General features: G+C 42.7%; 1 protein-coding gene across 1 annotated transcript in view; it reads left to right on the top strand.

The window, feature by feature from the left end:
• The window catches only part of LOC109300377 (kynurenine/alpha-aminoadipate aminotransferase, mitochondrial-like), a 45,608-nt gene extending 33,553 nt beyond the window's left edge, over positions 1–12,055 (top strand). The window contains exons 6-11 of the mRNA XM_019521062.1: positions 310–406; positions 863–924; positions 1,927–1,991; positions 4,616–4,722; positions 8,173–8,274; positions 11,871–12,055. Coding sequence (XP_019376607.1) covers positions 310–406; positions 863–924; positions 1,927–1,991; positions 4,616–4,722; positions 8,173–8,274; positions 11,871–11,912 — 475 coding nt within the window. The 3' untranslated portion in view covers positions 11,913–12,055. The remainder of the gene's footprint in view (positions 1–309; positions 407–862; positions 925–1,926; positions 1,992–4,615; positions 4,723–8,172; positions 8,275–11,870) is intronic.
• Positions 12,056–13,432: the final 1,377 nt, after the last annotated feature.

The following is a 13,432-nucleotide window of genomic DNA, read 5'->3' as shown; positions in this document are numbered from 1 at the left end:
TCCTAATCCATTAATTTGTATTATTCTATTCTAGTTGCATCTAGTAGATATGTGACACAATATCTTTTGTATTAAATTTAGCAATGTGCGTTTCATGAGTATATGAAACCAAGGCAGAGCTGCTTTCCACAATACATACGGAGCAAAAGGCACAATTTGATTCATGCAAAAGCAATGTATCCCAGAATTACTGAGCCATCAGATTTCACAGTGAAAAGTACTAATCAAAGAAAACAATAATGAAGAAGCCCTATGACAAACATTGGTGGTTTATAAATATTTGAATTAATGCTTTTTTTTTTCATCTAGGTTAAGATTAGGCTTTTTGACGGGCCCCAAGCCTCTTATTGACAGAATTGTTCTACATCTGCAAGTTTCAACAATACACACCAGCACTTTCACACAGGCAAGTGATTTGGACCTTTTACAAACTAACGGTTTGATCCTGCCTTGGAAACAGCTGGGCATCCCAATACTGTCCAGAAACATGTAAATAAGCTTGCTCAGCCTGCTCAGTATGCTTTTCTAGAACCTGTGCATTTACAATCTGGGTATCATGCTCTGTTTAGTATATTGGGCATTATGTAGACAGTTTTGAACATAGAGTGGGTGAACACGAGGCACAGAATTGTATAGAATCACTGCAGGAACTCTCAGAGAAGTCTGAAGGTTTTCAAGACTGAGCTCTGCATCCTTGGACGTTTTCAAAACCTGACTAGACAAAGCTTTAGCTGGGATGATCTAGTTGGGAATGATACTGCTTTGAGCAGGGGTTGGACTAAATGACCTCCTGAGCTCCCTTCCAACCCTAATTTTCTATGACTCTATGATTCAGGCTATGGTATTAACTGCCATCTCTCAGATCCTAGGATTGGCACTTCTTCACAAATGGGAGCAAAAGGGCTTGCTGGAGCATACAGACAGGTAATACTTTACTGTAGACTTTGTTTCTTTTCATTTTGAACCTAAACTGTCCACAAGCTTTCCTATGTTACCATGGACCTCAAACAAGTCACTTGAACACCTATATAGCAGTTACCTCATACATAAAAAGGGATACTATTGGTCACTATACTTTTGAAATCCATGGGGAAAATGCTCTCTAAGAGACAAGGTTTGATGTTAATAAATTCTGTATTTACTTCCCCAAACTATATTACATCTCAGCGAACGACTGAGACCAATCCGCAAAAGGAAGGAAATTCAGAATTTTATCTGACTAACCCTTAATACCTGTTCCTGATACATTGCACCTTTCTTTCCAAGAGTCACTTTTTAAGCAAAAAAATGTTGCTAGCAGAAGACAATACTGTGCTTTTTTGGGTCTACTCTAATTCCAGCTGAAGGAAAGAACTACACTGGTTTCAATACATCTGGGATGTGCTTCTGTACCTATAACAGAAAGCTGTTCCCTTATACCAAAGCTATGTTACTACAGGCTGGTGCTCTGTTTACTGTAAATACATCTGCCATAGTTATTTTTTCACTGTAGAAAATCCATTTTTTAAAACATCTCTCTCTCTATGGTTTTCATATTACCTTTATGCCATTCCATTTCTCACCCTATTTTTCCACTGAGCTGTTTCTCTCTCTAATATCAGTCTCTGCCCTACATACAATGGGTAATAAATAATGCCCAAGTCAAAGTTTCAAACTGAATGACTGAGAGGCTGCAGAGGTGGGCATTACAAGTTCTCCATCCCATTTTGGTTAGTTTATTTTTATTTTTTTTTAAAAACCCTACATTAAAAATTGAAAAGGAAAAATGACACTGCTAAGTTGACTTATCAAGAGTAGCACTTAACATTGATTTCCAATGAAATGGTGACAGGGCATGACGTACAGAATAGTATTTAATGATAACTGTGTGATTGACTCATACCCCACTGCTCTTTAAAATTACTTGTATTGATTTTTTGCTTCCAGAGTGGTGGAATTCTACAGGGCCCAGCAAAATACAATGCTTGCAGCAGCAGACAAATGGTTAAAAGGTCAGTGAATCAATATACACCCATAAGCCTCTACTTAAATGGTGCTCCTAGATACGCAGATAACCAAAGGACAGTGCAGATTAAGGGACTAAATATTATTATGGTTTCAGAGAGGTTTTTTTTCCCCTCAAAAAGCTTCTCTGCATGTGGAAGCTGAATCACTTTCTGGGTGAAAAGCTGCATGGATAAGGTTAATCTAAAGAAACTTTTTTGTGTGCTCTGAACTGGTTTAATTTGTCTTGCATCAGATTAGCTCATCCCAAATAGATAACTGTGGGGATAACAAGGATGAGGAGGAAACTGTTTTATAAGAAAATTCTTCTGGAACAAAAGTGTGATATATGTATGATAACTTGTATGATTTGGCCTGCTTTTTTAGCCATTCACTCACCTATCTTTCATGACTAGTCATACTCCTGGTTTCAGCTTGTGCTACTTAAAGAGGTACCCTCTTTCTGACACATGCCAAGTTGAGGAAGGAGTTTGACAGGTGAACAAAAAAAGAGTGGGCCAAAGCCTCCAAATTAAGGGGAGGTTCACCTCCAGAGACATGCCCACATTTGCATGCAGCAATAAGCAATATGACTGTAAAGATTATCTTTTGCATATGTGCAAAATGCCTTTTTCTAAGATGAACTTCAGGCATAGTTGTGCTGCACACACCAGGCAATACAATGCGGTATGGAGGACTGTATCAAATTCCCAGGGATAGCAAAAGAAAAGAAAGCTTGATAACTGGTAAATTAAGACCTATCAAAAGGAAGGAAGGTAATTATAACTTGTAGTGTGTAGAAAGCATGGGCGACTGGTGCCTCCTGAGTCGGGGGGGAGGGGCACTCCCCCCCCCCCCGACTGGACAGTCAGCAACTGGGGGCAGTCCCTCACGGCCAATCCTGCCAACTGAGGGAGGAAAGGAGTCCCCCTGCAGTGACCAATCCTGCCAACCCATAACTGGCAGCAACGCACCGCTGGCACTTCCAGGTGTGCCTCTAGCACTTCCAGGTCAATGGGATCAGCCACAGGGTGAACGCTTCTTCTGGTGCACTTCCCAGCCAGTGCTCTCAGGGGGGCACCAGCGCTCTCACCTTCCCTGCCATCCAGGAACGCTGGCCGACAGGGGGTGCACTAGCGCTCTCAGGGGGTGCATGTGTACCCCCTACACATCGTCACTACAAAGAATTTCAGGAATCAGCTAGATTATGGTGTGTCATAAAATCAACACTGATGTTCAGCCTTTAGATCCTGGTGTCCAGACAGCTTAGGAATTTTTGTCCCCAAACTCACCTTTTAAAGGTATTTGTTGCCTTGGGCATGAGAACAGCAAGGTAAGAAAGGGAGTTGTGGTTCTGTGAAAAGATGTGCTCCTACTAGTATATGTGTGTTTTTGTCCTTTATGTTATTTTTTGTGAGAGTCCATTCTGGAGTGTAGTTCCTGTTTCGTTTCACTCATGTAGTTACCATAAGGGTATTTGGTGCATTGAATATTTCACATTTTGAGAAAGGTATTATAGGATTTATGGAGCCTGATGGATTTCTTGCAGTAGCAGTGGAGATGTGTCAACAGGTTAATCATCTATTGTTAAGGCAAAGTTGTGTCCCATTTGATGTCTGTTGAACAGTGGGAAGTTTGCTTCTGATGATGAGTTGGGCAAATACTTTAAGCATTGCTGCTATCTGGCAATCCAAGAACAGGGAACAGTCTAATAGGACCCTAAGACTGTGAATGACCCTGGAAGTCAGTTGATGATTGTATATTGGCAAATTCTCAGATATGTCTTCCCTTCCAACAAAGCCATCTTATGTGGACAGAACATACCACATAAACTGCATAGCTTTTATTATCCAAATTCCCATCTGTGACATACACTTGATGAGCATGGCCACCAGTCCATTTGATCCAGTCAGAATGAGACAAACCTGAATGTCATCAGATTACTAACAGCTAGAAGCTCACAATACCTCAGTCTCCTGTAGTAACTATTCACATGCATAGAACAAGAGAGGTTTGTTCATCTTATTAGTTGTTTTGGTATATGCTGCTTATTTGATATTTAGTATGTGTAAACAAGTACATCTGAAGCCCAATGTCACTAGGGACCAGCTGGTTCGACTTTCAGGCTACTGACGGTTCTGTGCACCAGAATTAACAGCTTCAGTTTCACTTTCATCGTAAGTAGCAAAGTAAAGTTACCCAATCGCTGTGCTGTTATAATTGAACTAATCATTGGTGAATCCATCATCACCTTCAGGGACCAGCTGAATCTAAACTTTTACCACCAAAGCTAACCACTCCCATTAACTTGTATCTGAATTCTTTTTCATTAATGTATTGAGTGGTTTCTTTTCCTTTCGAGAAAAAAGCCTCATCTTCCTGGTACAATCAAGAATTTAGATCTATGCAAAATCCAGTCCCATTTAAGCTGCGCAGTCTGATCCCAACAAAAGGCAGGGAACAGTGATTGCTTGAAAGCTGAGCTTTTCATTGTAAATCAGTGCCATAAAAGGGATGACACATACAAGCCTACTGGTGAAATCCTGACCCCAGTGAAATCATTTTCCATTTCAGTGTTTTCATTATAAATGCAAAATATGCTTTAATTCAAAATCTATTTTTTTTTCTCTAGATTTGGCAGATTGGTATGTCCCTACAGCTGGAATGTTTCTATGGATTACAATTAAGGGCATTTCTGATACACACCAGTTGGTCATGGAAAAAGCCTTAGAGAAAGGGGTAGGGAAAATTATACTACTGGGAAACACTAATACAGTTTAAGGTTTGATTTGGAATAGAACCATGTATACCATTCTGCTTGTTTCTTATTAAATCAGTTGTGACTCATATTAGGTTTTCTTCCTGGGTCATTAAGGAATAAATTCAGTAACTAGGGTGGTGACATCACATTAATAATATCAGTTGGATTTTACCCATTATGCAAATGCTTAACATTTTATTTCCTATGCACATTTTTAATATAACCTAATCATTGTAATAAACTTAATAATTTTAAAACTGCAAATAGCACTAGATGACATAGACAAAATGGTTATGAAAAAGAATCACACTTCAAATAGATAAATGTCCTACGCCCCAGTCCTATGGCAATGTTGGCTTGGGTAAATCTGGGTGACACTATTCCACAATGTCTTCACAGGGGATAGAAAATAGTATAAGTGCTAGTGTCTGCCATCTGGTTCTTAGGATAGGACACTAAAATATTTCAATAGGGAGAAAGTATAGGCAGTTAGACATAGCACAAGGATAAAAGGCAGCCTTTAGAAGCATTTAGTGGAAGGCTTTGGAGCTCATGTACTCTATGAAGTTTTCATAGCAATTGGTACATCAGAGAAGAGTTCCTGTCCTCATTAAAGTCCATGGCAATTTTCCTATTTGACATCAGTGAAGCCAGACTTTCAGCAGAAATGTGTGTGTAGAGCATAAATGCTAAATTTCATAGGGAACAGTGTGTAACAGGGGGTCAGCTCAGGTCCGGTCACTACATCAGCCTGCCCCACCTGTCTAGGGCGGTCTGCCCTGCTTTGTCTGCCACACCTTGATGTATCAAAGTAGATGGAAAAATGCAGGAGGCTGCCCATGTAATTGCCCTAATGCCAAGGGTGAAATACACAGCTCCGAACCTTCCCTTATACCGTGTCCCATGCCTCACAGAAGGCATCCAAATCCACTACTACTCCCCAGCCCCATTACTGGGCTGCACTCGGCCTCTGGCCCAAACTTAACATCAGGCATCTTCAGACCTACCTTGGCCACATGCCCCATCACTGGGGCCTCTAACCTGCCCCATCACTGGGCTGCTGGGCCTTACACCCCTTGGGCCTCAGACCTCACTGTGGGCCTTGGCCCGTCTCAGTCCCCTTCTATCAGCCTGGACCCTGCCTGGGGCCCCACTCAGTGGGCCTGGGCCTTGTGCTTTTCTGTCAGGGTGTGCTCCCCCAGCCTTTCCCCTCCACGGGGCCACCCACATGGCAGCAGAGGAGGAGGCTTTCCAGCATCTCATACTTGCCTTTCACTAGGGAGGCACAAAAGTGTAGCATTTCCTGGAGACTGTCCCACCACACCATCCAACCCCAGCAGGGTGCAGTTTCCAATTATGCCCCAGTACCAGGAACCTCCTTCATCCCCAAAGTTCCTACCCTTGACCTCCAGATATTCTAGGAGCGTACTCCTCTGGCCAGGCAATGTCACTCCAGTTACATCCCTCCAGCAGCTACCAGGTCTCCTTTCAGGGCCTGGTCTTATATCTAGGCTCCTCAGCATCTCCACCAATCAAGCAGCCTCCTGACCACCATGTGACTGCCTGATTGGGTCTGCTCCCACCTGCAAGCTGTTCTGCATCCTGCTCAAACCCTTAAAGTGGCAAGCACAACCTGTGCCCTGCTACGCAGTGACCAAATTAGTCTGTTGATAATTAGGAAAAAAATACAGGATGTTTAATAAATGCTTTTTTCTTAATAAATATCTGACTACTTGATATAGGGCAAAGAGATTATGCAAAGAGAGGAAACCAGCAAAATGATGTAAAATGTTAAGCGTCCTGAAATCCAAGAAGTGAATAGCCAATTACTCTGCTTTGCTGTAATAAGTCTCAACTATCTAGAGTGGGGCTTTGTACTGAAATGCAGCATCCTAGCTGCTGTTTTAATTTTTGTCCAGGGCTAAGCCACATACAATCCTTGTCACAATCAATGAGGATCACCTTACAATCACAAAGATGAAACAACTAGCAGAAAGGGCAGGCCTGAGCACACCCCACCCACTCAAGTAAACTGACATGCTCCAAAGCCAGAAGTTGGCCAATGAGGCTGTTCCAAATTTATCCCCAATGTCTGCTCTCAAGCCCTCACTTTCTTGAGAGAAGGAACTAGGGGCGAGTCTGGAGTAGCTTCACATATAAACTTCTGGCTCTGAAGAGGATCAGCAGATTTGGGTGGATGGGGCATGTGCATGGTACTCAGCTTCCCCAAGATCAGTCTTTGTCCCAATATAGACCCAACATAAGATATTGCCCAGCCTACTCCAGTATTGTATTATCATAGATAATTCGTATGTTAATTCAGGTAGTCCTTAAACAGCAAGACTTTAACTTGCACCAAATACAAGTCAAATTGATCAGGGCTGTAAGTAGCAACGTAAGTTACATTTAAGAAGCTGGTAAAAATGGGTGGAATTATTTATGCGAAATTCTGCAGGGGTCAAATTCAGCTCCCAGAACAAATGGGTACTGCCTTCATGGAAGTCAAAAGAAATTATAGGTAATGTAATATTGTAGCCATTATGGTCCATGAAAAATGAAAGACAAATATTTTTGTGAGTGATTTATTTTATTGGACCAACTGAATAGTCGGGAGGGACAAAGCTTTTGGGTACCTCTGTACTGAACCTGAGTTAAATTTGAATACAGAAATGTTGTACATATAAGTGAAAGTACAGATCTGAGTTCCTTTATCTTAGAACTAACTAAATTTGCTCTGAGCATTATGCCTACCCCCTTCCTCCCTGACATACAACCTATTCAAACTGAATTCCAAATTAGTACAAACAGGAGTTAAGCAGAAGATGCCATTAACCAATTTCAGCCATTTTCCAATCAAATGCCACATGACATGCCACCACTGGTTTGTGTCCCTACTGGATTTGGCTCAAAAATATCCATGAAAATTGCTCTTGTTGACTGCAGAATGACCTTGGCCTTGATTTTACTCAACAAAGTGGTAAAGTGAAACAGTTCTGCAGTTAGTATGAGTCAGGTCATAAGAACATAAGAATTATCATTTGCTGGATCCATCTTTCCTACTAGCCTGTGTCTCACAGTGGCAGAGAGCAGATGCTGAAAGGGAGAGTGAACTGGATATGCCCAGGGTTTTTTCTACCATTCTTCTCTCACTTGCAGCCTCCAGCCTTTAATCAACTATATCCCAAAAGGGAAAAACATTATTTGAGCATCAACTTTAAGAGGAGGTTAGATGAACACCTTGCTGGGGTAGTTTGACCCCAGTAATCTTTCCTGCCATGGCAGGAGGTTGGACTAGATGATCTACTCAGGTCCCTTCCGACCCTAGAAACTATGAAACTGCATCTGAAATGGAATACTGAAATGATCACATTTACATTCTAAAAATGTCAATGCACTTGACATACTAAAGTAGGTAATCTCTCTCTTAGATATGTCTGGTTCCTGGAGGAGGATTCAACACGGACAGTTCAGAGCCTAGTCCTTATGTCAGAGCTTCCTTCTCTTTTGCTTCTCCAATCCAAATTGACCAGGTGAGAGCAAACTGCCCTCCACTCCACCTTTGAAATATTTTACTACTTCTGTTTTCATGTGAATTTGACATTTGCACTTAGACTAACATGGGACTTACTGACCTTTCTTATATTTCTGCTAATTTTTTAATGGAAAATGATCACCCAAATTCCAATTTTAAAAGCTGACTATTTATCAGTCCCCTTCGGAATCAGGATTACAACTGAAGTGCAAACTGGGCGCATCTACACGAGACACTACATCACCATAATGTAGCAATGGTGGGTATTAACCATGATGCTGCCACTACTACACAGTAGCTCGTTGCTACTGTGCAGTAGGGCTGGAAACAACCTGTGAGCCACTGGGACTGTGCAGTCATTTAGTACTTGCTTTAGCACAAACTTGGCACATCTATATGAGATGCTATGTTGCCGTACCTATGAGCTACAGCAACAGAGCGTTGGTGGGCACTAACCATGATGCCACCACCATTGGTGGGTACTGTGCAGTTGTTTAGTACTTACTTTAACACAAACTGGGAGGATCTACATGAGACACTACAGTAACATAGCGTTGGCAAGCACTAACTGTGATGCCTCTGCTACCGCACAGCAGCAACTAGCTACTGCACAGTACATTTAGCAAGTACTAAATGACTGCTGTACCCACTGGTACTGCACAGTCCCAGTGGCACATGGGCCGTTTCTGACCCTGCACACTAGCTCACTGCTACTGCGCAGTACCAGCAGTGGCACGGTTAGAAGCTGTGCAGAAGTAAGAAGGTGTGTATTGTATAGATACGCCCTAGTTGTGTCTTCCAAGTTCGCAAAGTGTTTTTTTCCATAGGCCATTGAAATAAACACAGGCCTCACAAATCCCAGCATAGTGCTTAAAATATAACTTCACTTTCTAGCCATTACCAGTCGCGCACAATGAGGAGAAATTTTATATCAGTCTTCACATACAAAAAAGGACCATTATAAAGAGGATGGTATTTAATTATTCTTTTTGTCCACTGGTGATAGGACAAGAAGTAGTGCAGTTGGTCTCAACATTTTTGATCCCAAAGCACTCCTCAATTAATTCAAATCCCCCCTCCATAACTTTTGTGAATTGTGTGGCACCCAATTTGAAAAACTAATTTGTATATTAGCACACTCACCTCCTCATAGGGAAATCATGCCATGGGTTTGAGGAGATCTGACAGGCATGGACAAGCCTGAGGCTGCAATTATCTGCTTATTTCCTCACACCTCCTAGCACCCTTCAAAAGAGTCTGGTGGCACCCCAGGTTGCTGTGGTACTCTGGTTGAGAATCACTGTAGTAATGGGCTTAAATTGCAAGAAAGGAGATTTAAGTTAGGTATTAGGGATATTGGGTGCCTGTACACAAGCATGGAGGCTGCTTCGACATACTGTGATTACAGCATGTCACTGCTGAAGTGTGGCAATTATCGTACTCCAGCAGCCTCCCATATCTCATGTATCAGCATCTCTGTGCTTCAAAACGGCAGCAGGACCACATGAACTAAAGCTCATCAAACAAGCTTTAGTTCAAATGCTCCCACTGCCATTTTGAAGTGCAGGGACACTGATACACAAGATGCTGCAGTGCTTTAATTAGAGCAGCTCTCGGAGCCACTCTAATTAAAGCACTGGCCCCCCACCCCCGGAGCAAGTCCCCACTATGTTTAACTGTAAGAGTAGTTAAGTACTGAATGGGGTTCTTGAATCTCTGCCTGGGGCAGTTTACACAAAGATAGTCATGCTTGATCAGGGAGTTTAACATGATATTGTCTCAAAGTCCCTTCCAGCCCTATTTTCTCTGATTCTAAGGCCCTCTCTACCCTTAAAGGTATTACACAATTTCCTGGTTAACTGCACAATTAACTGAAACCAACTGCATGTGCAAAGTAGCTATCACACAATAAAAAGCCCCAACTAACTATAAAGTTAGACCTCACAAATGTGTACTAACTTTACAGCTGGTTGTTATCCAACTTTAATTTGCACATGTAGCAGGGTCTACCTGTGCCTGACCAGGCTCCCAGGCACAGGGGTGTGGTGCACCATGCCCCGCCAGGACTGGGGGTCCCACAACGGTGGAAATTCTCAGTCCCAGCAGCTGCTAGCTCTGGGTCCCAACAGCACCCCACAGCTGCTGGAACCCAGAGTCCTGCACTGCTGATGCTGAGTCCTGGTAGTGCATCTCCCAGTGCCAGGACCCAGCTGTGTGAAGCCCCTGGGGCTGAGAGAACACAGCAGCTAGGTCTCCCAGCCGCAGAGGTGTATGGACTATGCCTATGGCTCAACTGAGGGGGCTTCCAAACTTGGGAGAATGCTTCTTGCTGGTGCAGGGGAGCCTAGGATCAGGCTTCCCCTGCACCAGCAATAAGGCACAATTGGGTCTAATGCGTGATCCCACCACAATCACACCTCCTGCTATGAATGTGTGGTATGGCAGGAAGCACGATTGTTTTGATCATGCATTAAATCCCATCCCACCTTTACCTACACATAGAGAGGGACACTAAGAAAGATGGCAATAGCTACGAAAGTGGAAAACTGTGGAATAACCAGCCCATGGCAGAAGCTGATTATCACCTAGAGGCTGGGTTATACTCTGAAACATTAGTTTTCCTTTTTCTTTTCATACCTAACTTAACAGTGGTTGTTCTTGTTATCCATACACATATCTAACTCTCTCTTTTTTTAAATCAGGTTAAGTTCATTATCACTAGTACCTAGTGGCTCTCACTTCAGCAAATTGTTTATGCAATATGGGTTATTAGAGCACCCCCCCAATGCATACGTAGTAAAGAAAGTAGCAGACAGAGAACAAGCACCATGTTTTCACAACATCAAGTGCTATGTTTTAGAAGAGTAGTACAGTATATGTTAATATAGTTATGGGGAGTGAAAAATAAAAGTCAAGCGGAAAATTCTTTAAGTTCTTGATATAATTCAGCATTTCCAGGTGGATGTCTCAAAAAATTATTATGCTTCCTCCAGAAATAAGTATGAAAAACATGATCACATTTCCCTTGCTGACACCAACAGAAGGAGATTATTCCAGCATGCTGGGTCAGTTGCATAGTTTTTCCTTCACTTGTTGTTGCTCTCTGTTCTCTGCAGAATATTGTCATCACATTATCACTGAAATAACACTGTACCTGACACTAGTAAAAATATTTTCAGATCTTGGCAAACATGTTACATTTTCTAAACTGCAAACAAGCAGCATGAAGCAAAAGTATCTGCTCAGAAAGCCCTCACAAGCTAGTCAAATCCATTGCTTTGAAAGACCACGATCTCTTAAAATAGCATGTACTGTAGTAGAGAAGGCAGGGTTGGAAAACTGTTTGGGGTTTTAATAGACTGAAACTGAATTAAAGTTTCTCCAGACATAGGGCCTGATTTTAATTCCCACTGAATTCAGTAGCTAGCTATAGCCCATGGGGTTAGGAGCAAAATAAACACAGAAAAGCTATAGACAAAGGTTATAATTGACAGGTTAATATTAACAGTCAGCGTGCAAGTAGCTGCTGTTGACAATTCTAATGCCTTCTTTTGACAACAGTTTTATCCATTTCTTTCTTTTTTTTCATTGTAGGCTTTCCAGAAGCTGGCTGAGCTTATAAGAGAAAACATATGAAATGTTAGAACAAAGGCCTCTGGAAAAAAAATGATTGTTAGAAACCTGCATTTATTGACATTTAGAAAGGGTATATCTAATTTCCCCGGCCAGCATAAAAAGAAATCTTTCCCTTAAATCAATAATGGCACAGATATTAGTCTTGCTGTGCAAATTGTGATATTTCCCATTAGCTGTCATGATACCCAACAATAAATTCCTAATAATAAGAAGACTACTTATCAGGTTTCTATACAACAGATTGAGTTCTCAGAATACTATGTAACCTATAGTTTCTTTATACGGTCTCTCTCTCTGGTCTTGCAGGCCTCTGAGGCCCATAACCATCTTAGCCACCTTCCACTTGTTTGCATCTTTGCCTGTTTCTTCCAGATCAGTTTTTATATTATCTCCCACCATTGGCTAGGTATACCTTGAGGTCTGATACCCTCCATCGAAGCTTCCAAAACCTGCCTTCCCTCATTGGTCCTCACTATACGCCCTACCCATTTTTTTCTCTGCACTCTTATCTTGCTCAAGACCTGATGGCTAGTACAGACCATCAAAAAGCCCAAGGCTGAATCAATTCAGTATTCACAGGTTAGCCTAAGATGAGTAGATTAACAGATAAGTAAGGGACCAGTCATTCACTTTTGATTCTGGAAATGCAGCCATATGCCTGCAGTGGCCCAGTCCAGAAGCTGGGGGGTGCTAGAGCATGTCCCCCTGCTCATCACCTTGGGCCCAAGCTAGCCTGCCCACCCTGTGCAGGTGAATGGATTTTTGCAGAGGAAGTCCAAAGCATCCTGGGATGCTGAGAGACTGAGTTCACTTGAATCTGTAGGGGATCTAGGACAGAAGTTCAATACACTAATGTACCCTACTGTATTTCACAGTGTGTAAGTCAAGTTTTGATGCCCAACTTTTAACTCTTAAAAATTCAGCCTTGACTTATAACATATACACCTCAACTTATACACTATCCCATGTGAGTGGCGCTGGGCTCAGCACTTGGCTGGTGCAGCCCAGGCAATGCCACTTGCAGGAGATGGGGGCATGCCAGCCAAGCACAAAGCCTGGCCCTGTCTGCTGCAAGTGGTGCTGCCAAGCACTGACCTCCATCCCCATCCCCTGCAAGCGGTGCCAGGCTCAGCACTCAGCTGGTCCAGCCGGGCTCAATGTTCAGCAGTGCTGCTTGCAGCAGACAGGGCCAACGCAGCACTCAGCTGGCACAGCCCAGGCAGCACCACTCGTAGGGGATAGGAGCACCAGACAAGTGCCAAGTCAAACACCACTCACAGGGATGGGGACAGGGCTGGTCTTGGCACTCCACTGGTGCAGCCCCTTATTCTGCAAGCAGCACTGCCTGGGCCATGCCAGCTGAGTGCTGAGCCCAGCCCTGTCTACTGTAAAACCACTGTAAGACCAGTCTAACTTCAGCCTGTGGGGATATCATCAGAGAATGGCCACCTGTGTGATGCGTATGCGTGACTCACCAACTTGTGACAAAAGGCTTTCATCACATTCCCAGCAATGCTACC

The sequence above is a fragment of the Gavialis gangeticus genome, unplaced genomic scaffold (assembly GCF_001723915.1).
Source record: "Gavialis gangeticus isolate Ggan-Ray unplaced genomic scaffold, GavGan_comp1, whole genome shotgun sequence".
NCBI classification, from domain to species: domain Eukaryota; kingdom Metazoa; phylum Chordata; order Crocodylia; family Gavialidae; genus Gavialis; species Gavialis gangeticus.
The sequence above is the reverse complement of the archived record's forward strand: the minus strand, read 5'-3'. Positions and strand labels throughout refer to the sequence as shown.